Raw genomic sequence first — 25000 nt, forward strand, 5'->3', positions numbered from 1 at the left:
CAGGGCAGAAAATGGGAACTTGTGATAAATGAAATTTATGTAATCTTTTACCGCCTGCCTTTTTTAGCGCTAGACATTTGAATCTATTCAATCTAAACAACGTCACAAAAAAAGATTACTTTTCAACCCTTTTCAACCACATTGGATAAACATTCAAGAGCAAACGAGGAAAGCCTTCATTATAAGAAATTAACGGGAAAATGCTGCAAAAAAATGGAAGTTGAGGTCAGTGAACCCTTAAATTTGGTCGAATGTCTGATTTTTCTAAAGAAAAGAGAAAACATGGTATAAGCTTGTATGTTTTAATTTTTTTTTTTTCGGCTGAAAAAGAGTGAAAAAGACTTGGGTGGTCATGACGTTAGCGCATTAGCGTTATAGCCTGTTCCATCGATACTCAAGTTAACTTTGTTTGTTGAAAAGATTCTTACTCTCTTTGACAATGAGTTTTAAATTTCCCCCGCAGGGATTTTTCGTGGAGGCAAAATCCCGAGGAGGCATCATTGTAGCTTGCGCGTATATAGAGTTACAGTGATGTAGTATTACATATGTAGTGTGTATTACCAGGAAAAATCTCGACTTGAAAGCTGCAAGTGTGAACGGAAGAATCGGGACATGATGACGTTTTTACACCTTCAATAATGCGCGCAAATATGACTTTAATAAAAGACGTGCCTTATATTTTACAATACGTCTAGATCTTCGCATAGCACTGTCCCTCAAGTGTCCCCCAACACTCCAGGCAATATTGAAACCGTCTGCTGCTTTTCAGAATGTTTCCGAGTTTCAAATAAACATTTTAAGGGGGAGAGGTGGGTGAGATGTTTGTGCCCATGCATTGCCTTTGAAACCGCTTGTGCTTTATTGGCTTCTTTGTGTCAACAATTTCGTCCAGGATTGGACCTGGTGCAATTACGCTTAGCTAACGACGTAGGTCAGGAGTAACAACGTAAAGCTTGAATCAAACGTTGTGTTTAAGACTAAATTGTAGCAGCAAAGACCAACGTAACAAAAACAGAAGCACCGGATCCTGGTGAAGGATCTAATCAGCGTGTAACTATTGCGGTGAGAGGTTGGTCAAACAATAAAGGAATATCCGTTGTATTTACCAATAGTTCGAAAAGCACTGCCTTTCTTTATCAGTGTGTTATAAGTAATGGTCTTTGGCTAATGGGATGTTACAATTGTATCCGTCTTTGTTGTGCTTAATTAAGACCTGATCTTGCGACCAACCTTTAAGGCCTTTAAGTAGTTGAAGCAAGACGAGCTTTAGTCAATTTAACACTAACAGTAATCTGTTTCTCTGAAGTGGTACCGAAAAGCCATTTTTGAACTATCATCTTCCTCAGTAGTGTAGTCTCAAAAGCTGGTCATAAAAACCTTAAACCCTTAAAGTTACCAGTATCTTATTTCTTCTTACTATAACTGTCATCGTGTACTCAAACATGCAAGTCATAGGAAAAAAGGAAATGATCACTTGCGATGAAATTTCTTGATTGGCACAAAACAGTCTCATTTTTGTGGTCAATCAAATGTATGGGTAGTTTTCACGTGACGTCATCGCCGCATCGTTGGTAGACAAAAACAAAAGATCTCTCATAAGCTTCTTTTGTTCGTCTACCAGCAATAGGCCATTTCCGAGTTTGTGCCTGCCTCCTCTTCAAAGCGAGTCTAAGTGCAAAGTTTTTGTTATGAAAATTATTTTTCATTCATATGTAAAGTAGAACTAATTAGCATCACAAAAACTTCGCACTTAGACTCGCTTTGAAGAGAAGGCAGACATGAACTCGGAAATGGCCTATTGTACATTGCAGCAATGTTATATGTGCCTCTAGAGATTGGTTGCAAGCCACCTATAGGTGGCTTCACGTTACGTCATCGCCGCCATGTTGGTGAACAAAAACAAAAGACCTCTCATCATTAGCTCCTTTTGTTCGTCCCCCAGCAATTGTACATTGCAGCATTGTTATCTGTGTCTCTTAAGATTAGTTGCAAACCACCAAAAGAGCGTTTTCACTCAGGTGACCAGCATCCATATTGGATTACTGAAACAAAGGAAAGTGTTTACATAAAAATAGAGTTCAATTCCCGGAGGATTAGTTTGGTACACCATCATGACTGCGATTCCTTTGTTTTGGAACACCAACATGGCCGCCGTGACGTCATGTGAAAACACAGACGAGGGAGTATGAATTTGATATTTGGGCTTAATTCAGGGGGTAACTATTACAACTTCCATCCCTGGAAAAAAATTTTTATGTGAAGATATAGGTGGAAGAAAATTGTCCAATTTACAGTTGTGTGCTTAGTTACCCGGCCTGTGAATGAAAGTGAGGCTGGGGTTGACCTTATTTTGATATAAACCTCACTGTTTTTCTTATAAAAATTCTTACTAATTAGCATGACAACAACATCATTAACATAAGAAAAGAAGGGAGGTCTCTATCATAACAAGGTCAACACCAGCCTCACTTTCATTTAAAGGCCAGGTAACTTAGCACACAACTGTAAAGAGGTCTAGTTTTTGAAGCAGTGTTAAGGGAATTTGAAGATAAGTAAGGGTTTACCTGACGTTTTCGTCGGCAAAGTTACATAGCCACGGGCTATCATTCAAACTTTTTTATCTAATGAGCGAGAATGTTTGCTAGGTTTCAAAGGACCGTGTTTTAACGACAGCCGTTTTCTCGCTTGACATTCCTGGTTTATTTGCAGACTTCGTTAAGCGACTTAAAAATGATACGTGTTTTCATGGTTAAGATTAAATGAGGAGAGAGCATGGCCAATGCAAAAAAAGAACTTGGTCAGTATCCAGCCATCTTGACCTCACGCTTGGTCAATAACCCATATGTACATGTAATGTTACGTTGTATAGTGTAGTGTAGTGCAAATATATTGTTGTACTAGTGCAGATAGTGCATCTCTATGATCCTAATGTGAGTGATTAAATTTAAAAAAAAAATGAAAAACAAGAAAAAAATTGTTATGAACGAGGTGGACATTTAAGAGAAATTCAAAATCAATGATTCGGTACTCCTCAACGTCACATTTATAGTAAAGCAGGCTGGAGAACTTCTCCCTGGTGAGCTTTTCGTAAATCTATCGTTTTTCAGCGTTCTTTCCGTTGAAGCCCGGGCTGCCCGGGTTGGCCTGATCATGATTGTGGAATGTTTCATTTAGTTTACATAACCTTGGTATGTTTCTTGTACTTCGCAGGAGCAAGGGACGACGTTTGATATTTGAGATTTTGGTTGCATGTGTTCAATCCGTTTTCATCCAGTAAATCTATGTGGTATATCATTCAGGTTTTTTCTTAAAACGGCTAATGGTGTACTCCAAAACAGCAACGGGGAACTTGACGAGAGCTTTTAAGTTATTCCAGCTACTGACTATGTATTTTAATTTATTTTTATATATCAATTGTAAATTGTGCAGTGCAAATATATTGTTGTTGTTATCCTTTCTTCACTCACCTCCGCAACAGTTCACGTTACACTAGCCCCAGCCCCCTTGCACCCATCCAAAGGTTGCTTCATGTAACGGATGATGAGGTGTGCTGTCTTCCGCTACACTTGTCTTTTCGTGTAGTGGTAAAGCGTAGCGATATTTCACACCAAATTTAAGACCGTAATGTAGTACCTGATAGTTAACAATAATCCCTTGAACAAGCATTGGATATGAGATGGATGTCAGGTACCTAGCCAAATGGGCGCCAGTCTCAAATCTTACAAGCGCTTATGGAACAGTTGTTTGATTAATTGTTATTAAACTCTGAACTGTTACAAATTTACAAAACGACCGAACGTTCATTGCGTTTTAATTGCTGCTGTCACTAAAGGTGATGTTACACGAGCCGAGTATTAGCGCCGATTTTCAATTTTTGTTAGACGAGACAATTTTAGCTAACAAAGCACACGGTTGACCTATAACAAATGTTTCCTTTTTTAAAGTGTTTTCTTGGCTCTTTTGACGTAACTTCAGTAATTTGTTCCAAAGATCATTTATACCAGACGACGGTAATGACGGCCTGCTGCCTTAACGACTAATGGAACTACCCTTTTCTTAATACATGTATTTTTTTGTTTTGTTTGAAGGTCTAAGTTTCAAGTTCAGAATCAAATGACAACAAGATCTAGATTCACTGCTCGAATCACAACATGCATTCTAGGGAGAGGTAAGAGTACATTTTCTGACAAGATAAAACCGTCCCATGCATGCATTGTTTCTCGTGCAGATGAAGTTGTCTGGTAATGACTTGCTTTTCATAACTGTTGACATCAGCGCTAGATTTACATTCGGCGGAACTAGACATCAGTGGAAGGGACAAAGATTGTAAAGATTTCCCTATTGGCATGATATTCACTTGTAAGCCAAGGGCCTTATGCATTCTCTTGTTACTATCGTGTATGAGATTTGACCTTTGTAGTTTATTAATTTATCTCAGCTCTATAACTTTGAAATTTTATCTAAGGCCAAGAGATTATCAGGGTAAGAGAGTGAATCCCACATATATGCCTTCTAACTAAGGCAATCCATCTTAGTCTATTTATACACATAGTACCCAGTTCTTCCGCGAATTTCGTGAATAGATGATAGAGGCATGAAACTTGGCAACATCACTAGTGACCCTAAGACTAACATTTTGTGATATAAAACCATTCCAAATAAACGTCTGGAGATGAGAAGTACGCATGTCAGAAATTAGCCAACATGGAAACAAGGCTGAGAATAAAATTCCTATTTAAACGATAATATTTGGAGCAATATGTGACAAAAGCTTGCAAACATGAACCACCAAGTCATTTAATACATTTTAATATTTATTTAATGCTGTCACGTGACTATCTTCCTTTATATTTATCGAAGTATTTGAGTTCCCTATGGTGAAACGTTAGAATATATATGTTTCCAGTGTTCTGGGGGGAAAATATAACGGGGTGTTGTCAAAGAATAAAAAAAATTATCGCAGCACAAAGTAGCATGGCCGCAGGAATCCCGCTTAGGGGTTGCAAGGTTTTGGTTTAGCACTAGAGCCCAGTACTCGCACGGTTTTCAAGATGGCAGCCACCATCACTTACGGTGAGAAACATTTATGATTTCACGTAAAATGTAAGTTCTTTTTGGCATTTTCAATAAGAAATAGATTATTTTACCCCCAGAACAAGATGTTGGCGCAAAATTGGATATTTTCATCGTGTTTTTCGTCCTATTGAAATTGAAAAGTAAAAAAGAATTTCAGTTTTCAGCTAATCATGGACTGGAAGCGATGCGTTTTTTTCCAGAAAGCCACGGGGGAAAGTTTACAGTGTCCTGCGAACTCGAAAAGAAAAGATGCTGGTGCTGATTACGTTTCCTTTATTAGAAATACCCAGGAATTCAAGAAGCTCGGAATTAATGTGATTAGCTGTGAGTTGCCGGAAGATGAAAACGAAGCATTCGAACAAACGCTACTCCACAACAAAGTCTCCTGGCATAAATCGCGTAGAGATCTGTATAATAACACCAAGCTAGAGCGTGCAAAGAAACGAAAATTAGCTGAAGTTGCAGCAGACGAAATAATAGATGAAACAAAAGAAGAAATTCCCTCTAGCCCTATGAAAGCTAGGCGATCTTGTGTAGAACGTTATAATCCCCAAAGGCAATGTTTTTTCTTTGACGAAAACGATAGTCCTGGCAATCTTCATTCTGGATCGACCCTTGGTGTTGACAAAAGAGTGAGAGAGTGTGCTGCTCTTCTGAATGAGAGAAAACGTATTGCTAAACTGTCTGTTGGTGATTTAATTGCCATCGAGGCAAAGTACCTTGCAAAGTGCTTGGTTGTGCTGGTATAATCAAGCCAGACCTTTTAAACAAAAGGCTTCAAAGCCTGCCGATGACACATCAGTCCAGCTGGATGAGCTTGCATTTCCAGAGCTGTTTGCTTATATTGACGAATGTCGTGAAGTAGAAGAGCCTGCAGTACTTACTGTTTCAGACTTGGTGAGATTTTATACCTCTAAAGTACAAGAGCTAGGTGCTGAGTGGGGAAAGGTAAATGCAACACGGCTTAAGGAGAGAGTGCAAGCAGCATTTCTCGACCTTACAGCGCATGCAGAGGGCAGAGAAATTCAACTGGTACCACAGCATGAAATTGGTGGGATGCTTTCAAAGGTTAAAAAGATGGATTCGGATGCATGGTGTCTGGCGAGAGCAGCAAGTATTGTAAGAAGAGAGATCCTGAAAGTAAAAAACTCCTTCAACGGCAACTCCCTATCTGAATGTCAGGCAAATGCTGTTCCAGTCTCCTTGCTAACGTTAGTTGGTATTATTATCAAAGGTCCCACCACCGAGATCGACCCTTCTGATAGTCAGGCCTGTCTTTCAATCCCACACCTTATTGTATTTAACAGTATTTCAAGACCTCGCGATTGACCTGAGGCCGCTGGGAGCACGCATAATATAAGATCAAGAGAGTGTCCGCTGCCCATTTATACAGCTCTGAAACTTCATGGGGCCACCAGAGACCTGTCTCTCATCGATACCTTTTATAATCTAGGTATGTGTATTTCATACGACAGGTTCCTCTCTGTGTCTACCGAAATAACAAATAGCGTCATTGAGAGGTATGAGCGCGAAGGAGATAAATTATGTGTCCTTCTAAACTTAGAGGGGAACTATTCACTACTGCTGCGGTTGATAACATCGATCACAACCCGAGTTCCACAGCATCCTTGCAATGGTGAATTAGGAACACCAAGAGACACCGACGTCTTTGATCCTTTCAAGCCTTCAACTTCTAAGACCATTTCTCATCTTCCGTCAAGTTACAGTGAAGTTACACTGATGGCACTACCCACCGGTGATTTAAATGCTCCCGAGGTACCACAGCAGTTATTAACATCCCGTGTTCCCCTTTCTGATGAACGTGGCCGTATGATGAAGGAGACTGGCTCAGCAATACTCAGGAACTTGTTGCAAAGGAGAAACTTCAACCCAAAGATTTTGTATCGTGGGCGGCATACAGAGTTTCCTCAATCGTCACTGTCTAGCTACAAGCCTGCAATTATCTCCCTGCTGCCGATATTTGCAGAGAATGAGCATTCCTTGGCCATGATAGCGCACAGTATGTGTGTCATCTAGGCTACTGTGCAGTACGTCAACCCCTTACAGACTCCAGTCATCGCTTTAGATCAGCCACTGTTTGCCTTAGCAAAGCAAATTCAATGGACACTTCCTCAGTTCAGTGAAGCGCAATTCATTTTGTTGGGGGACTGCACATAGAGATGGCATCCCTCAAAATGCTTGGTAAGTGGCTGAGTGGCAGCGGGTGAGAAGAGGTCATGTGTAACGCAGGAGTAGCAACGCAAGGGCAGCAGAGTCATTTCTGTCTGCAAGCCATGTAACCCGTACACGACGAGCACACCAGGTGACGACTACAAGTCTGCATATTCTGATGAGTAAAGCCAACAGTGTATATCAAGCCAAATCGAGAGAAAATGATCAAGAAAACCTGTTGTCAAAAGAAGAATGGAGAGATGCAATGTCGAAAAAGTCACCGCAGTTTCATCACTGGTCTTCAGTGCTCAATCTGGAGTTGATCTGTCTACGGCTGGTGAGAGCTCTCCGAGAAAGTAACTTTTCTTTGTACATCGACGCCTTACGACAGATACTGCCATGGATGTTTGTGATGGACCTTTCTAACTACGCCAAGTGGGTTTCTGTGCACTACAGAGACATGTGTGTCCTTCAATCCACTCATCCAAGTGTGTACAAATATTTCATCAATGGCTCTTTTGTAGTACCCAAGATCACCAAACTGTTCTCGTCCATAGCGCTAGATCATTGTCACGATCAGGTTAATGCCGTCGTGAAAGGAGATGGAGGCGCAGTTGGCCTTACCGAGAATCCAACGGCTGTGAGAAGATGGATGGTGGCAGGTCTTGAACTATCCAGAATGGTTCAAGAATTTGAAGGGGGAAACTTTGGGACAGAGGAAAAGGTGATCCATCATGAGCAGAAGCCGGCTGTCCAGAATGCGTTCTCCAAAGACATTCTGAATACTGTATCTTCACATAAAGAACTTGGAAAACCGTTTTTGGAAGAAGGTGAAAACCTGATGGTGATCCATACTAAGGATATCATGGATGATGCTGTGGTCAGAAATGTCCGCAATGCAAGAAAGATTGGAGAGGAACAATTCAATTTGTTTATTAAAGAGCGATTCATTGACAGAAGTAAGCCAGTTACATACCCGCTTAAGAAGAATAATCTCCCTACATTGAGCACTCCGAACAAGAAGATCGTTTCGAAAGACAAGGTGAAAGCTGAAGTTTTCAAGGAGGGCTGTTCTCTGTTTTCGAGGCTGTACATAGCTTGTCAAATCCGGGATGGAAACTTGGAAGATTTCTTCAAATGTGAGAACCATCTATGGCCGCCAGCACTGGCTTGTGCAACTGTGGCGATAACTGCCAACATCCGTAACTATGTACATTGCTGCAGCTAGCACTTGGTGCATGTCGACCAAAGCAAACTTTAATAGAACACTAACCATTTGTTTAATTTGGGTAAGATAGATGAAGATTTGTCAGTTCCACCAAAAAAAAAGTTTAGCTCAATAGTTCACCACAGGGATCCCAAATCAGTGAACACAATGCTTATTTAGGATAGGTCGTACAGCGTCCTAAAGTAACAGAAGAGAAATTCAAATGAAGGAAAAATAAAACCGTTTAATATTCTGAGATAAACAAGTTTTACCAATATCGTTGTTCAGAAAACAATGCAAGCATGTATATTTAACGTTTCACCATAGGGTACCCAAATACTTCGATAAATATAAAGGAAGATAGTCACGTGACAGCATTAAATAAATATTAAAATGTATTAAATGACTTGGTGGTTCATATCTCAAAGCTTTTGTCACATATTGCTCCAAACATTATCGTTTAAATAGGATTTTTATTCTCAGCCTCGTTTCCATGTTCGCTAATTTTTGACATGCGTAGTTCTCGTCTCCAGAAGTTTATTTGGAATGGCCCTATATCACAAATTGTTAGTCTTAGGGTCATTAGTGATGTGGTCAAGTTTCATGCCTTTATCATGAAATTGAACAATTTTTGTCGATAACCGCTAGACTAATAATTTTGTAATCGCCTTCAGCCCCTTTGTTGTTGATGCCCCGGCATTTGATTGGGGAAACATTTCCATTTTAATTTCTCACTCGATGGAAGTTTTTGGGTTTGTTATCAGGCTGCCGAAAAATCGGTTTTTTCTGAGTGGTATTGATTTGCTGTGTGCTCTGTGTCTTTTACCCTAGATAACCGTTAGTTTTAATAACTCAACGTGACTTGTACGGTCATTTATTAAATGGTCATGTGGATGGCTTCCTCGCTCGTTCTTGACTAAAAGGGAAAACTGAGCAGACTGAGGGGTATCCTGTTTGAGATATCACTTGATTGTGTAATTCTAGGGATATTGCAGCCCTGAATGATATATATCGAGAGTAAAAAGAAAGCATATCTTAATTAAGTGTTTTGGTATAACACGAAATTCATGTAATGATATGACGTAACAATTGTTGATTAGTAAGATCATTACTATAAGTTTGAAACTTGTAATTGAGAGACACTAACGGGTACGTGAATATTATTCTTATTTACGGTTTCTTTTGACATTTTCTTAGCTGATTTTAATTCCTATTGATATCTTTACGTAGATTTCGAATATTACCTTCCGCACGACTCTACATTTTGGATGAAATAAACCATGAGCAGTATTTGAAACCGTTCATTGCAGTCCTTCGGTAGTATTTCCAAGTCCGAGTGAGGCCTAAGGCCCCGTCCACACGAAGACGATTGTAAACACAAACGCTCGTAAACGCATATTTTTATCTCCGTCCACACGAAGACGATCATCGTTTACGTAGCGTTTTCACCCGTCCACACGAAAACGCTCGTGAACGCATAAAACGATGCTCTCACGTTTGCATCTAAGTCGTTTTACTCGAGTAAAAGTGCTTGTAGTTGTGGATAACAATCTTGAGAGGTTTAGTCTTCTTCTTTTGTAGTTTTCCTGTATATCGATTATTGCAAGATTCAATTGAATGCGCGCAATTATGCTTGAAATAAGCGCAAGCATGACACAGCTCAACACTCGTGTGTACGCCATCTTGGAAACACACTCGATGAAAGAGACTGGCGCTGACATCTGACGTCAGCGTTTTCACAGCGTTTACGAAAATATACGTTTACGGCCGTCCACACGAACACGCATAAACGTTTTCAAATTTATCCACTTTGGAGAGCGTTTTCGAATTTATGCGTTTACGGCGAGCGTTTTCATCGTCTTCGTGTGGACTGAAGGCCTAAACGCATAAAAAAGTTTGCGTTTACTAGCGTTTGCGTTTACAATCGTCTTCGTGTGGACGGGGCCTAACATCACTGTGAAGTTTTTATACCCAATTATTCCATCAGAGATCAACCCTAGTCAGTATAGGAATTGGGCCCACACAAGGACAGAGAAAGACAGTCACTCTGACCAGGGTGGAATTTGAACCCAAGACCTTCGGATTTTGATCACCGTCGCTCTACCGACTGAGCTACAAGGCCAGAACGGGAGCAGGCCGTGGGTATGTGAGATGTTATTCACAAGGACAAACTTGGCTCGGCCCAAGCCTAAGTTAGATAATCGTTAATTGTTGTCTTTCCGATAACGAGCCGCAAGCTCTGAGCAACCAAAAAAAGGCTGGGGCATCCAGCTGAGAAAAGGGAGTAAAACTCCGGTATCTCAGCTGGATGCCCAGTTCATTGCAACATTTCATTCTCATTGTATTCCATTTATCTGTCATCGCAAATCGTTTGAAGCGTCAACTTTCACGGAATCATGTCATCTTCTGAGGGCATTAAGTTAAAGGAACGCTATAAAATAAAAAAAATTTCATTGACGCCAGCCCTTAAAATAGCGATGTGAAAAGCACTCTCCGTGTTTCAGTAACACGATTACAAAGAATTGTGACCATATTTTTTATATGTAGGGAAAATCCAAGACCATAAATGGTTTCACCGTCTCCCGAGAATTCAGAATGTTCTTTAAGTGTCAGAAAGAATCTCAGACGTCCTTTCCACGGATGCTTCTGGATTAAAAAGAAATACGATCAATTGTGCATTATAAAACTTCAGAATAGATCGGGAATGACCGCCTACCATAGTAGGAATCAGGGACCAGATCAGCAGGAATCAGGGACCAGTTGGAAAAAATAGAAACCATCCCAATGCACTTTTGACTGGCCTTTTCTTTCCCTAGAGAGGCAATGGCGAGTCGTGCACGTAAGAAAATCTGAAAGAACCGGATTATTCCCCGGGCATAATTTAATTTCAGCTGCTGGAGTTGTAACCCTCGTGGAAACTGTAACCTTAAGGTTGTGCTGCAACAGTTTTACATGAATAACTGTGTATTCTCGCGCGTACGTTCATAGTGCTTTGCAGCTGTGACATTGAGAGTGTATAGAGGCCCTGTTAGGGGTAAATTCCGACAAGCGACATGGCCTTGAACCGGCGACATGATAGCCACGAACTGGCGACGACCGACAGACTATTACAACGAATTAGCGAAAGCGACACAAATGTCAAGACTGACCGACAGCGAATTTCAGAATTGTGAATGTTCTGCGGACTGCGGAACATTTGCGCGTACACAATTCGTCGTAATTACTTAATAATGATCATTGTTAATAATAATGGCCAATTATGGCTAATAAGGGTCCAATAAAAGCGAACAGAAATACATCTCATTTTACTGCTGTTTCGATTGTTCATTTCATGTGATTGACGTAATCAGTGCATCACTCCCTTTGAGGACTTTTCCGCTTTGCGTATCATGTTTTCCCTGCATGACCCACGTGCGCACTCCATGCATCAGTCTGTCAGAGAGATACTTTTTTCTCTATTGATCGCGCTCATCTCGGTGTTCCAAATCGTGAGCGAGTTATTGAAATACATCACTATCAGAGTCATAAGTGAGTCGTCGGAGTGCCGAACTTGTGCACAGTCAGAGTCACGTGACGGGTCTGTTCAACATCAGAGACCGCGCTATTGTTTAACCCTTTGAAGTTTGCCGATTTTCATAACCAGTCCCCTCTACTAACTATGATTTTTCACAGACCTTTTGTAAACGCATGCCTTGCGGATAATGAATGGTCGATAATGTCCTTCCTCCTGGGTTATTATAGTTACAGAAAAGCACAGTCTGACAAATAAATCAGAGTTGAACTCGGAAGAAACATTAGACTCTTGCACTACCAGAATCAGGAGGCAGTGTGGCCCAGTGGTTGGGGCGCTTGCCTTGAAATCCGGAGATCCCGGGTTCAAGACCCGCTCTAACCACTCGTTGAATTTGATCCTGGTAGTCCCTGGTTCAACTTCCCAGCTGCACTTGTAAATAGCCAACTGGTTTGCCTCCGGCCAGTTGGGATTCTTAACAGTTGTTGTTGTTTCGTTTCGTTGTGTTTCATTGGCCCTGAAAAGCCCCTGTGGGGAGCGGTCAATTAAGTATGTATTGTATCGTATTGTAATTGTAGAACCGCTATTATAACTCGATTGCTTTGCCAGATTAGGCCTTTATTCACTTGTATAGTAGATGGAATTTCATTGACTTCAACAACTATTCTAAGTAGTCTGAATAGGTATTAAACATTAAAAAAGGTCTCAAAACTCTGGGCTTAAAAGTATTAAAGATAGAGGCCGTATGTTCCGTTGACGTCGTTCCAGCGAATGGGGATTGTCAGAGGGGCAACGAGCTAAAATTTATTAATGAAATTCCGACAGGCGACACAAGAATGTTCCGAAATTACGACATAGCTAGCTGTGAAATTCAGACGGACGACATGGGCACCCCCCCCCTAACAGGGCCTCTGTATAGAGTAAAGGTTTCATGCACGCTACGCATGTTTCTGGAAACATAATTCCTCGTCTTGCCAGGCCTTCACAATTACAAAAATGGCAGGATGTGTTTGGTCAAATTGTCGTATACCCTTTAACAAATCAACGTTACGTAGTTCCACTGTGAACAAATCAAAATAGAGTTGTTTGTAACACTGGCAATCAATACTTTTGAACAACAGTTGCTTTAAGTTATTGTTTTGGTAACTCGACAAAAACCTTGGCAAAAAATGTTCCAAATTCAGTGTTTAAGGAGATTGGAAACCCTCGGGAACATTATACCAATATAATAACTGGTCGTACTAGGAATGCCGACGACTCTAATTTACGACCTAATCGTGTCCGGAATTCCTTATTTCGTGACTCATTTTTCAATCGCATTGTTCCACAATATTTCGTTAGATATATGTGAAACTAAAGCTCTCTCTACCTTTATAGACCGTCTATTTAACTACTTCTTTAAACAAGTTTATCGCTAATTTTTGACACTTCTAGAACTCAAACATGGAAAACAGTCTGCCCTCATTGTCGCTCAATTAATAGAATGAACTGTTGTTAATTATTAGATTTTGTTTACGTATGTTTTAGTATAAGTATATATTTATGGAGGCTGACCTCAGTGGGACTTCGAGTCAGTACGTTAGTCCCTAATTTAGTGCCTTTTTTCTTTTTCTTTTTTTTTTTTGTTGTTATGTCATTTTCACTAAATGGAAGTTACTAAGTAAATAAATAAATAAATAAATAAATTTGCTACCAAAGGGCTCCTTGACATACGTTTTCCAACACTAAGGGCGCCGCAAATCTTTCTGTTCAGAAGAAACCATTGCCTTCGATTAGTTATAGAAGAGTGCAGCAAATTAGCCATACGAGAAGTTCGAAGGCGTCCATCGCTGCACTCGATCGAGGGAAAGTGAATTTTCCGGCTGATCTCCGGTGTAATAGCCACAGCTAATGTCATAAATATAAATCGTTGTCCCGTTAGTTCCTTGGTTCCCTAATTCTTTGGTTCTTGTGGTTCTCTGGTTATTTTAGTTCTCTGGTTCTTTAGTTCTCGTGGTTCTCTGGTTCTTGTAGTTCTCGTGGTTCTCTGGTTCGTGTGGTTTTCTAAAAAAAAATCAATCATTTTATTTGAATAATTTAAATTTAACAAATTAGAAAAGTGCATAGCGTTGCTACATGCGGGTTGTACATATATGAATTTTTCTAATTTGTTAAATTTAGACAATGATTAACATATATCAAATACAAGGTGTTACAAATGAATCCACTGGGAACTCGCAAAAATCCGAGCCCCAGATGGGATTCGAACCCACCTCACTTTGGTGGTTGGTTGGCCGCATCGTTCACAGAAATACAGGCAACTGTATTTCAATGATGCTCTCAATGTGACTGCGCGATGCAGTTATGAGCTATGTTGTCAGTCGCTATTTGACTCTGTGGCTGCGTGATGCAGCTCGAGTCAAATACCCACATTTCACCCTTGCTCACCATAGAGTCTCCAGTAGCTCAGTGGTTAGAGCATCCGTACTAGATCACGGAGGGTCGTGGGTTCGAATTCCATCTGGGGCTCGGATTTTTCCGAGTTCCCAGTGGGTTTATTTGTAACACCTTGTATTTGTTAAATTTAAATTATTTAAATAAAATGATTGATTTTTTCGTGGTTCTCTGGAGCTCGCGTGGTACTCGCGCGTGCGTCGCCATTTTGAATGTCGAGAGAACCCTGGGGAAGAGGTTAACAGCCCGATTTCCCGCGCATTTCAGAATTTGCTTTGCTCGTCTCCTCTCTCGTTTGATAGTTTTTCTCTTCGTTATGGATAAAGAAAGTGAACTTCGTCCTTTGAGCGATCTGGAAGAAAAACTAGGAGAGGTATATATCGTTTCAATCGATGCGGTGGTCCCAGATATTACCAAAGAATGGTTCACTTCTCGTGGAAGCACACGATAGCTACTTTTGACGAGAACTACTTTTGATCAGTGAGTTGATTGGGAAGACAATGGTGAAGTTATTTGGCACATATGAGGAACGAGGGAACCTCTTCATGATTTCAGGGCGCCTTCGCGATCAGGAAAGACTCCGGCTGTACTGGTCCGATTGTAGGACACATCGAGCCAAAGATCAACACCAATATCTTGATAGACATCACCTCCGCGAATGGACTGTTCAATCATTTCGTTTCAGGATCAACAGTTCCCATTCTTTGTATTGATGAGGCAAATTCGTTTTTGACGAAGCCAAGTCACCCTTCCAAGTCAGTCCTTTCAATGGAGCGACTTTGCAAATGTTTTGATGGTAACTGCTAAAAGGCAACAAAGGGAAACGTAGTGGAGTCGCATTTGCTAGGGCCTCAATACTGGCATTTAGGACACCACGGCAGTTCCTTGCGAAAGTTTGGCCACGGATTATCGATGCTGATAATGGTCTTGCTGACAGAACCTCGTTCATGTATCAGAAAAAAAGTGGAGAGAGATTTGGAGGAGATTGCGGATTGCTGAACGTTGTGCTCGAGCAAATTTTTGTGGAGCACAATACTGATAAAACTGTTAAGTATTCGCTAAGCGCAAGTGCCAGAGAAGCATTTTTCAAGTTCTCTAAACCGCCGGAGGACGTCACACCATCACAGAGTTCTTCTGGAACCAGGCCTAAGCCGGAAGTTAAACATCCGATCTCTAAACGGAACAAACAAGTGATTCACGTTGCTGTCAACATGCACATCAGGGCGGAGCGACTGAAAAAGGCTTTAGCTCACCAGACCGGACCAACCGAGAGAACCATCAGCATCTTAACAATGAATATGGCCATAAACATCGTCGAGACGCTAGAAACTTACAAAGGCCGCAGTATCGGAAACAGTAAGTTTATTCTACGTTACAGAAAAAACCATGGGTTGGGGTCACTGCACAGTGAGCCTTTTCAAGGGATGGGGTGGGGGCCGGGCCACATTGTTAAAATTATACTTGCACACAGGGGTTAATTTATCTTTGATCACAGGGAGGGAATGAGAGAAAACCATTGTTAGATATTTTTTTAGAAATTACCCTTACCCCTTACCCCCCCCCCCCCCACCCCTCTCATCACCAGCAATGATAAGTTCAATTGTACCCAGTTCAATTGTATTTTCCAGTTTCATTTACATGAGAGATAGGGACACCCTAAGAGGAGGGTTACCCTATCTGTTTGCTAAGGTAACCCTCCTATCATGGCCAACTAAGGGTTTGTTAAGCCATGTGAAAGCTTTAGTTACATGTAGGTTGACCATCCTAGGAGTCAAGTTTAGCAGGATCATGTTACTGTCACATTACCACCAAAACAGAATGAAATTGGTTCCAGTTGCCCTGGGGACAACCCTTTGCAAGTAAAGAGGGGGCCTTTTGTCCCTTCTTAGAGGGTGCCCCTTCTTGGATCCTCAGCCTCCCTCCATGTAATTAGTAAACAGGCCCTAATAAAGCTTTGGTTAGGAAATTAACCTTTTAAAATTCATAACTACATGTAATCCTAGAAAAAAAATTAATGTCAGAATAAATATGATTTTGCATGTATATCTGAAGAACAGCTTGAAAATCTGATATTTTCTTGGTTAATTCTCAGGCAAATTTATCACCTGCCTATCTCCCCCTACCAATAATGATGACTGGATCCTTAACGCAATCCGTTGCATGAAATAAATCAGACCATCCTGAGATTATCTTTCAAATCATGTACTGTATTCTGTGGTAATTACTTTGTTTTGTATTTTGACATTTCTTTGCAATTTTTTATTTAATGACATACCGGTAATCTGAATGTGAGCTATTGAAGGCAAATACCACTATTACTTTGTGTCAGTATGTAATTTCCATCTCATTCAATGTCTTGATTGTATGTTTCTTTCAGAGAACCCACGAGAACCAGAGAACCACCAGAACCAGGAGAACCACAGAACCACAAGAGCCAGAGAACCATGAACACCACGAGAACCAGAGAACTAGGAGAACCAGGAGAACCACGAGAAACAGTTAGCCACACGAACCACAAAAACTAAAGAATTAGGGAAGCAAGGAACTACCGGGACAACGATTTATATTTACAGTAAGTGACTTATGACCTTAGCTGTGGCTATTACACCGGAGATCAGCCAATTTTCCCGCTTTTGCTTACGCAGAAATATTATATGAAATCAAAGACCTGACAAGGCCGATCCTGTCCATTATATTGAAATAACCAGGCCTCACTACCTTACAGTACAAAACGTTTGTACAAAATGATATCAAAGAGGTGTCAAAGTGGTGATGAACACTAAGCCGGATAATGACGTCATCCCGTAGCAACAATCCTTTCGACTATTTGAACTTCCGTTCCGTCGCGGCTCGTTAGTGATAGTAATTATTCCAAAGTTCGAGTGAGGCCTAACACTACTGCGAAGTTTTTATACCCAATTATTCCATCAGAGATCAACCCTAGTATTGGAATTGGGCCCACACGTATTTGAAACCTTGGCGACTCGCAATTAGCAGTACATTAAGATCACCTTACTAACAAATAATGAGACGAGTGAAGAGGGATTTTTTTTCCAAGGTCACTGGGGGATACTCGGAAAAAATCCGAGTGCTCCTTTGCAGAAGTCGAACGTACGACCTTCTTCCGATTACTGGTTTGAATACTCTCAGATCACTGAGCTATTGGAGGCTAGTGGGAGCTCGGGTATGACACTAGTTTCAGCTGGCAATGGTCGCTCGTTTTATTTTCTCCACCGATTTGACCTTTTTACTACCTCTAAATCTCCAAATTCCATTGCAGGATGGCCGCTTTTATTGTAATCTCTTCCAATTTGACTGGTGTACAGCTTTTGCTATCTTTAACAGGCAGCCGTAACCTACAGCACCACCCAAGAAAACAAGGTGTGCAAGATAGTTTTACATCTCCAGATCACTGAATAATGCGACAAAAAAAAATTGTACTGTAGAATACGGCTCGTTCATTTGGCCAATTGAATCTCCCGTACTACCTGAGAGACAGGATTAGACTGTGAATAAGACGTACAAGTGAACGCACTGTATGGGGTACTAGACATGCATGATCGTTTTTCGTTGTTGTGGATGAGGGGACTATTAAATTGAGAAGTCCTAGGGCATTCCAATTGAATCTCTAAGATAAAAGGTTAATGAGATCACATTTGGGGTGACGAAATGTACTTTATAACTTTTAAAATGCCATTTTGGAGATCGTTCGTATAGCTCGAACGACCCGCATCATAACAGAAATAAAATTTCCAACTTTCATTTGCTTAGAGTAAAAGGAAAGGAATGGAACTTTATTTAAGTGTCTAGTCGTTCAAGGGGAAGGAGCACTAATTATGGGCACTGTAGACTGAAATTAACAATGAACGCAAATCAAGTCAAATGTTGGTTTTTGAGGAGAGGGAATACCGGAGTACCGGGAGAAAACTTCCAACAGAACCAACAGACCAACAGACTCAACAGACTCAATCCACATATGACGCCGAGTCTAGGAATCGAACCCGGGCCACATTGGTGGCAGGCGAGTGCTCTCACCACTGCGCTTTCCCTGCACCCCAGTTGAACCTAATTTTTCAACTGATAAGAAGACATGTTCAAAAACACCTCCAACAACCGCATGACGAAAGACATTGACAAGTCCATTTGGCTATAGACATAACTTTGTTTCCATGGACCAATAAAACCGTCGAAACTACAGGTGCCGGAAAGACCAAACACAAATTTGCGAGCCGAGAATACATGTGTTCCTTTATTGGTTAATGAATTCATACTACAGGATTGTGAGCATGCTTGACGTTTTTACCCGGAGTAAAACACTTTTCGCTGCAGTCATTAATATTATGGTAGCAAGTGTGCGCTCACGTTGCCATTAGCGACGATTATATTGACGGACAATAAAGTGATCAACGTAATTCTTCTCCTCTAAATTCTCTGTATAAGTAAAGCACTGACCAGTCAGGATGTTCTTTTCTCGACGACATTATAAGTTTCATATGTTTATTTTTAAGATATTTAAACTATGGCTAAGGTATATCGTCTTGTATTTCAGCATGATAGTTTATTACACCACCCGTTTGAAGAAAGGGGTTGTGTACATTGATCAGTCTATACATTGATATCGATGGTCGTCTCCTAACTAGTTTCCATTGAAATTTAAAGATTGTAGAAAGAAACCTTAATGAAGAGATCAACCAACATTTTTATTACCTGAAGCAGCTTTTAACCTTCTGGAAGTTTCTTAAGAAATCACGCAATAAATCTAGACGTTTGCCTAAAAAAAATTTTGCAGTCTTTAAATTAACTGCACACAACTTAAGAGACCAGGCAACTTTTACTTCCCACCTTTTGAGCCTCTAGAAGTTCTTACCCTAACAAACCGCCCATTTCATTGAAACGACAAAATATCTGAAAATAAACATGTAAAACTTTACAGTGAGAAACTTTCCATTTGTTTGGTTCTAGGCCCAGCCAGAATCTATCACCCAACAGTAAGATTTACCCAAAAGTGACCGGGTCCCCATCAGTACGGCCCCATGGTTAGAGTGCTCGATTCCGGATCGAGTGGTCCCTGGTTCGGGTCCTGGCCGGGGACATTATGTTGTGTTTTTGGGCAAGCCATTTTACTCTCACTGTGTCTCTCTCCACCCAGGTGTATAAATGGGTACCGGCAAATTTAATGCTGGGGGTAACCCTGCGTGGACTAGCATCTCATCCAAGGGGGAGTAGAAATACTCCTAGTTGCTTCATGCTACAGAAACCGGGGATAAGCGCCGGCCTGATGGGCCTTCTGGCTCGTAACAGAGACTTTTTTTACCATCAGCGTCAGAAGGTGTTTATTTTTAAACTTGAGTTCTGCGAGAAAATAAACAATAGACCAAATCGGTTAACTCAATGTTGTACCTAATTCAAACCCTTCGGGAATAAAACCTTATGTTCCCAGTATTTCCGTATCATTTAAATGACAATTCTACATCATAATGCCAACACAATACACAAAGAATCTTAACCCCAGGAGATTTGAATTGGATACACATTCAGTTCGTCTATTTGGTCTATTTTTTTATTTTCCCACAAAACCTGGTTTCAAAATGAACACTTTTCTGACGCTGATTGACAGAAACCATTATAAAATTCTTACTCCTGGGTAATGGAATCTTGGCCCTAACAATTTTCGCATACTACACGTACTTTCTACGTATATCAATATGAAAAGTAAGGTAATTTCTAGACATTCGTACTTTACTAGGTTGTTTTCTTTTAGCTTTCAGACACTTGCCTCCCAAAACGATTGATTGGATTATTTAGCTCAGGCCAACTTTACAGAAACACAGAAAATACACATTCCGCCAGACCGTCACTTGACTTTAAATGGAAATCTAAAGACACTTGTCACTAAAATGAGCACCTGAGAAACAACGCTAAAGCTTGGAGTTATTTTGAAGTATTTAAGGGCCGAAATAACACGACGGCTAAATCCTAAGTTATGGAAGCAAGCCGTTTTGCCCAGTCCCTTATTTCTATCAAGTGATTAACTAATCCTGGTACAGATGCTAACAAAACAGATCACAAATGTAAGGACTTTGACAGTATCTTAATATCACTGAAACCCCATTGTACATGTAAAATACGTTTCAGGTATTGGCCAAAGCAGTTCGAGTAAAAACAATTATTACATTGGTAACCGATTTTAAAACCATTTCTCTCTGAAGAACGTACCTCCTCTTTTCGACAACTGGCAGATTAAAAACATTTACAAAGTACAGCGATTCAGTAATTAAAGTTATATTTAAATAGCACTTACCATTCTTTTCGTGTTCGTGTTCCCCCAAGGTGACATCATCGCCAATTAGCACAAATGGAGCCCAGTATTTTATGGTGGAATAATCCTTTGTCTCCCGAAGAGATTTCATAGCATGGTGAAGAGCTATACTTGCACTTTTTCTATCTGCCAAGTGTTGGTAGAGAGATTTCATGAACATCAATGTCGCCTTGTCATCAATTGCCCAGAGTGACACCAGAACAGACCGGGCGCCAGCACACAGGAAAGCCCTGGCTATTGCCACAACACCCTCTGATTTTAACTCTCCCTGGCCACTATGACAGCAACTCAGTACAACCAGTCTTGCCTGAAGACGAACTGCGTAAACATCGCTCAATGCTAGCAAGTAATCTTCCTTTTCAGGGATCTGGGATGTGCGTTTGGGATTTGGGGCCAAAGCAATTTCTCCAAATTTGTCATCTCCATGAGCAGCGATGTGGATTAACGCAACTGACGTCATTCTTTTCAACACCTCAGCTTTCGTTGCATTTCTGCCAGTGAGAGTCGAGGTCTGCAGGAGTTTTCCAATCATCTCCACCTCTTCTTTCGCGCATGGCAGCTGTTCATACATGGGTTCACCAGTGCCGTAAGTGACTTCCTTCAAGCACGGATCACCTACAAGCAGCGCTTTATTTTTACTTTGAAAGTCGTCAGGTGCACTAGTGATCACTTTTAAAGCGGTCAACGAGGGAATTACACGGATCCTGACAGAGTCACTCAATGCAGAAAAAGGAGCCAGGCAAAAGGGTCCATCAGGAACAAAGACTAAGTCATCACCCTGCAGCAAGTCTGCAATAGGACTGACTAAGACATCATACAAGGGCTGCAAAGAGTTCACAGAGAGGCTCAAGGACTGAACGGTTTCCTCAACCGCGTCCGCACAACATGAGAAGTTGCTGCATTGTTTGTCAAGCGAACGATTCTCACATCGTACAACGGTCCCCACACTGATCTGTTTCAAAGTACTTTTCATCAGTAAGTCAGCACTACCATTTTCGATTTCCTTTACTCTAAAATTTAACCCGCCATCTTCTCGTAGAAACCAGAAGCTGATCTTGTTCCCTGCAAGTGCAGTGAAAACAGTTTGAGACGGTAGATCTTTCATTACAAAAGAGATAGTTTCTTTCATTGTAACTCCCAAAGGAGGTTTCTCATCAACGCTGTATCGCATCTTCAAAATGTCTGCCAAAGCCTGCGCTCTGCCTTGCTCAGCAGCACACAAGGCCTCATCAACCTCTCCATTCTTCAAGAGTGCTGTCCACAGAGCAGTATACGCAAACTTATTTGTGTCACGAAAGCTTATTTTCCATGCATCCTCTGACTGAAGAAGGCGCCTTGTTTCATCATAATAATTTATGCTCAGCCGATGGTAATTAAGAGCTTTGATCAAGGAGTCTGAAACTTCATGAACACGACCGAGCTGATAACACGCCTTTCCCTGCCCTATTGGATCTTTCGTTTCCTTGGAAATCCTAAAGCTGTGTTCATTAAAGAGAAGCGCATTTTGAAGCTCACCCATATTGTAATAATCAACGGCAAGATTACGATAGGCTTTTCCTTCCCCAGACCTGTCCCCTACTTCTTTCATAATACTAAGATACTGATTGTGGTACGCTCTACCTTGCTCAAAATTGCCCAGACTGGTATAAGCATTGCCAAGATTGCCATAGGCTCTTCCTTCTCCGTCCCTGTCCCCTACTTCTCTCACAATACAAAGACATTCTTTGTGGAACTGTATGGCTTGCTTCAAATTGCCCAGACTGTAATAAGCGTTGCCGAGATTGCCATACGCGTTTCCTTCTCCGGCCCTGTTCCCTACTTCTTTTGCAATACTAAGACGTTGTTTGTGGTACTCTATGGCTTGCTTAAAATTGCCCAGACTGCAATAAGCAATGCCAAGATTGCCATACACATTTCCTTCTCTAGCTCGGTCCACCACTTCTTTTGCAATACTTAGAGATTGATTGTGAAACTCTATGGCTTCCTTAAGATTGCCCAGACTGGAATAAGCATTGCCAAGATTGCCATAGGCTCTTCCTTCTGCGGCCCTGTCCCCTAGTTCTTTCGCAATGCTAAGACATTGTTTTTGGTACTCTATGGCTTGCTTTACATTGCCCAGACTGCAAAAATCGCAGCCGAGATTGCCATAGTTTCCCCCTTCTCTGGCTCTGTCCCCTACCTCTTTTGCAATACTAAGATCTTGATTGTGATACTCTATGGCTTGCTTAAAATTGCCTAGACTGTAATAAGCATTGCCGAGAGAGCAATAGGCTTTTCCTTCTCCAGTTCTGTCCTCCACTTCTTTTGCAATACTAAGACATTCATTGTAAAGCTCTATAGCTTGCTTAAAGTTACCCAGACTGCAATGAACATTGCCGAGATTGCCATAGGTTCTTCCTTCTCGGGCCCTGTCCCCTACTTCTTTCAGAATACTAAGATGTTGATTGTTGCACTCTATGGCTTGCTTAAAATTGCCCAGACTGTCATACGCAATGGCGAGATTGCCGTAGGCTTTTCCTTCTCTGACCCTGTCCCCTACTTCTTTTGCAATATTAAGATATTGATTATGGTACTCTATTGCTTGCTTAAAATTTCCCATACTGTGATAAGTGCTGCCGAGATTGCAATAGGCTCTTCCTTCCCCAGCCCTGTCCTCCACTTCTTTTGCAATACTAAGATCTTGACTGTGGTACTCTATGGCTTGCTTAAAATTGCTTAGACTGTAATAAGCATTGCCGAGATAGCAATAGGCTTTTCCTTCTCCATCTCTGTCCTCCACTTCTTTTGCAATACTAAGACATTGATTGTAAAACTCTATACCTTGCTTAAAATTGCCCAAATTGCAATAAACATTGCCGAGATTGCCATAGGCTTTTCCTTCTCTGGCCCTGTCCCCTACTTCTTTTGCAATACTAAGATCTTCATAATGGTACTCAGTGGCTTGCTTAAAATTGCCCATATTGTGATAAGTGCTGCCGAGATTGCAATAGGCTCTTCCTTCCCCAGCTCTGTCCTCCACTTCTTTTGCAATACTTAGAGATTGATTGTGATACTCTATAGCTTGCTGAAAATTGCCCAGACTGCAATAAGCATTGGCGAGATTTCCATAGGCTTTTCCTTCTCTGGCCCTATCCCCTACTTCTTTTTCAATACTAAGACCTTGATTATGGTACTCTATGGCTTGCTTAAATTTGCCCATACTGTGATAAGTGCTGCCGAGATTGCAATAGGCTCTTCCTTCCCGAGCCCTGTCCTTTACTTCTTTTGCAATACTAAGATCTTGATTGTAATACTCTATGGCTTGCTTAAAATTGCCCAGACTGTTATAAGCATTGCCGAGATTACAAGAGGCTTTTCCTTCTTCGGGCCTTAAACCCAATTCCTTAAAAGTGGTTAATGCTTCTGCATAATTTTTTATGGCCTGTTTAAAGTCTGCTATGCCATGATAGTACTTTCCCAGATTGAAACAAGCCAAACCCTTCCTTCGTCTGTTTCCCTCTTTTCTTGCAATGCTAAGCTCTTGTATGTTCCGCTCCAAATTGCCCAACTTCCTATCCACCATTTTTGATATTCAGAACCGGGAAGGTTTTCTCAGAAATTTGGGGTGCACCTAGAAGATAAATGAACAAAAACCACAAGAAGTTCAGTACCCCGACTACAAATGTAAAAAGAGGAGCAGGATTGATTGAACAGTGAAGGAATAATTATCTTAAGCCATTATTTCAAAAGAAACTGCTTTCTTCATTAGGGTTTTACAAGGAATGATTTTGAATTACAGAGACGTTACAGAATAAATAACCTGTCATATGATAAAACAATGCTTGGGTATTTAACCTACTAAGAACGTTTGATACAAATAACAGTGTTGCGGCTTGCCCAAGGGAAGTGAAGCCCTGTTGGACATGATTAATACCTGGATTGGTGACTGTTCAGCAATACCAGTGTCTCATCGATGACAAAATAGTAATCAAACGTATATCACTGATTGTTGATTACTGCTAGTCTAAAGCTAAAAGTTCTGAGATATGTTTCTCTGACATAAAATCCTTCCTGTGTGAAGCCGACATAGTGATGACACCAAAAAGACAGGATGTGACGTCATTATGAGTCTAACATATTTCATTTTCTGCGATTGACGTCAACTCTGTTTTAAATATTATTTTGTTTAATTCGGCCTATGTCCTATTTTGACAGAATTCTGAAATCCTGAGATTAGATTCCCATTAGAAGAAAATGCACGAAATAAACTTACCTAAGAGGTTTAAATTTATCAATATCGAAC

General features: G+C 40.9%; 1 protein-coding gene across 6 annotated transcripts in view; it reads right to left on the bottom strand.

The window, feature by feature from the left end:
- Positions 1 to 12442: 12442 nt before the first annotated feature.
- Positions 12443 to 25000, bottom strand: part of LOC137989295 (tetratricopeptide repeat protein 28-like) — a 22668-nt gene continuing 10110 nt past the window's right edge. For 4 of the 6 annotated variants that reach the window (XM_068835130.1, XM_068835124.1, XM_068835142.1 and 1 more), the window contains 2 exons: positions 20701 to 24328; positions 12443 to 14009 (listed from right to left, as the gene is read on the bottom strand). In XM_068835130.1, coding sequence (XP_068691231.1) covers positions 13900 to 14009; positions 20701 to 24280 — 3690 coding nt within the window. In that variant the 5' untranslated portion in view covers positions 24281 to 24328 and the 3' untranslated portion in view covers positions 12443 to 13899. Of the gene's footprint in view, positions 14010 to 19113; positions 19305 to 20700; positions 24329 to 25000 lie in introns of those variants that run through there. The other 2 variants (XM_068835152.1, XM_068835144.1) reach the window with 2 other exon arrangements.

Source organism: Montipora foliosa, chromosome 2, assembly GCF_036669935.1.
Source record: "Montipora foliosa isolate CH-2021 chromosome 2, ASM3666993v2, whole genome shotgun sequence".
Taxonomy (NCBI): domain Eukaryota; kingdom Metazoa; phylum Cnidaria; class Anthozoa; order Scleractinia; family Acroporidae; genus Montipora; species Montipora foliosa.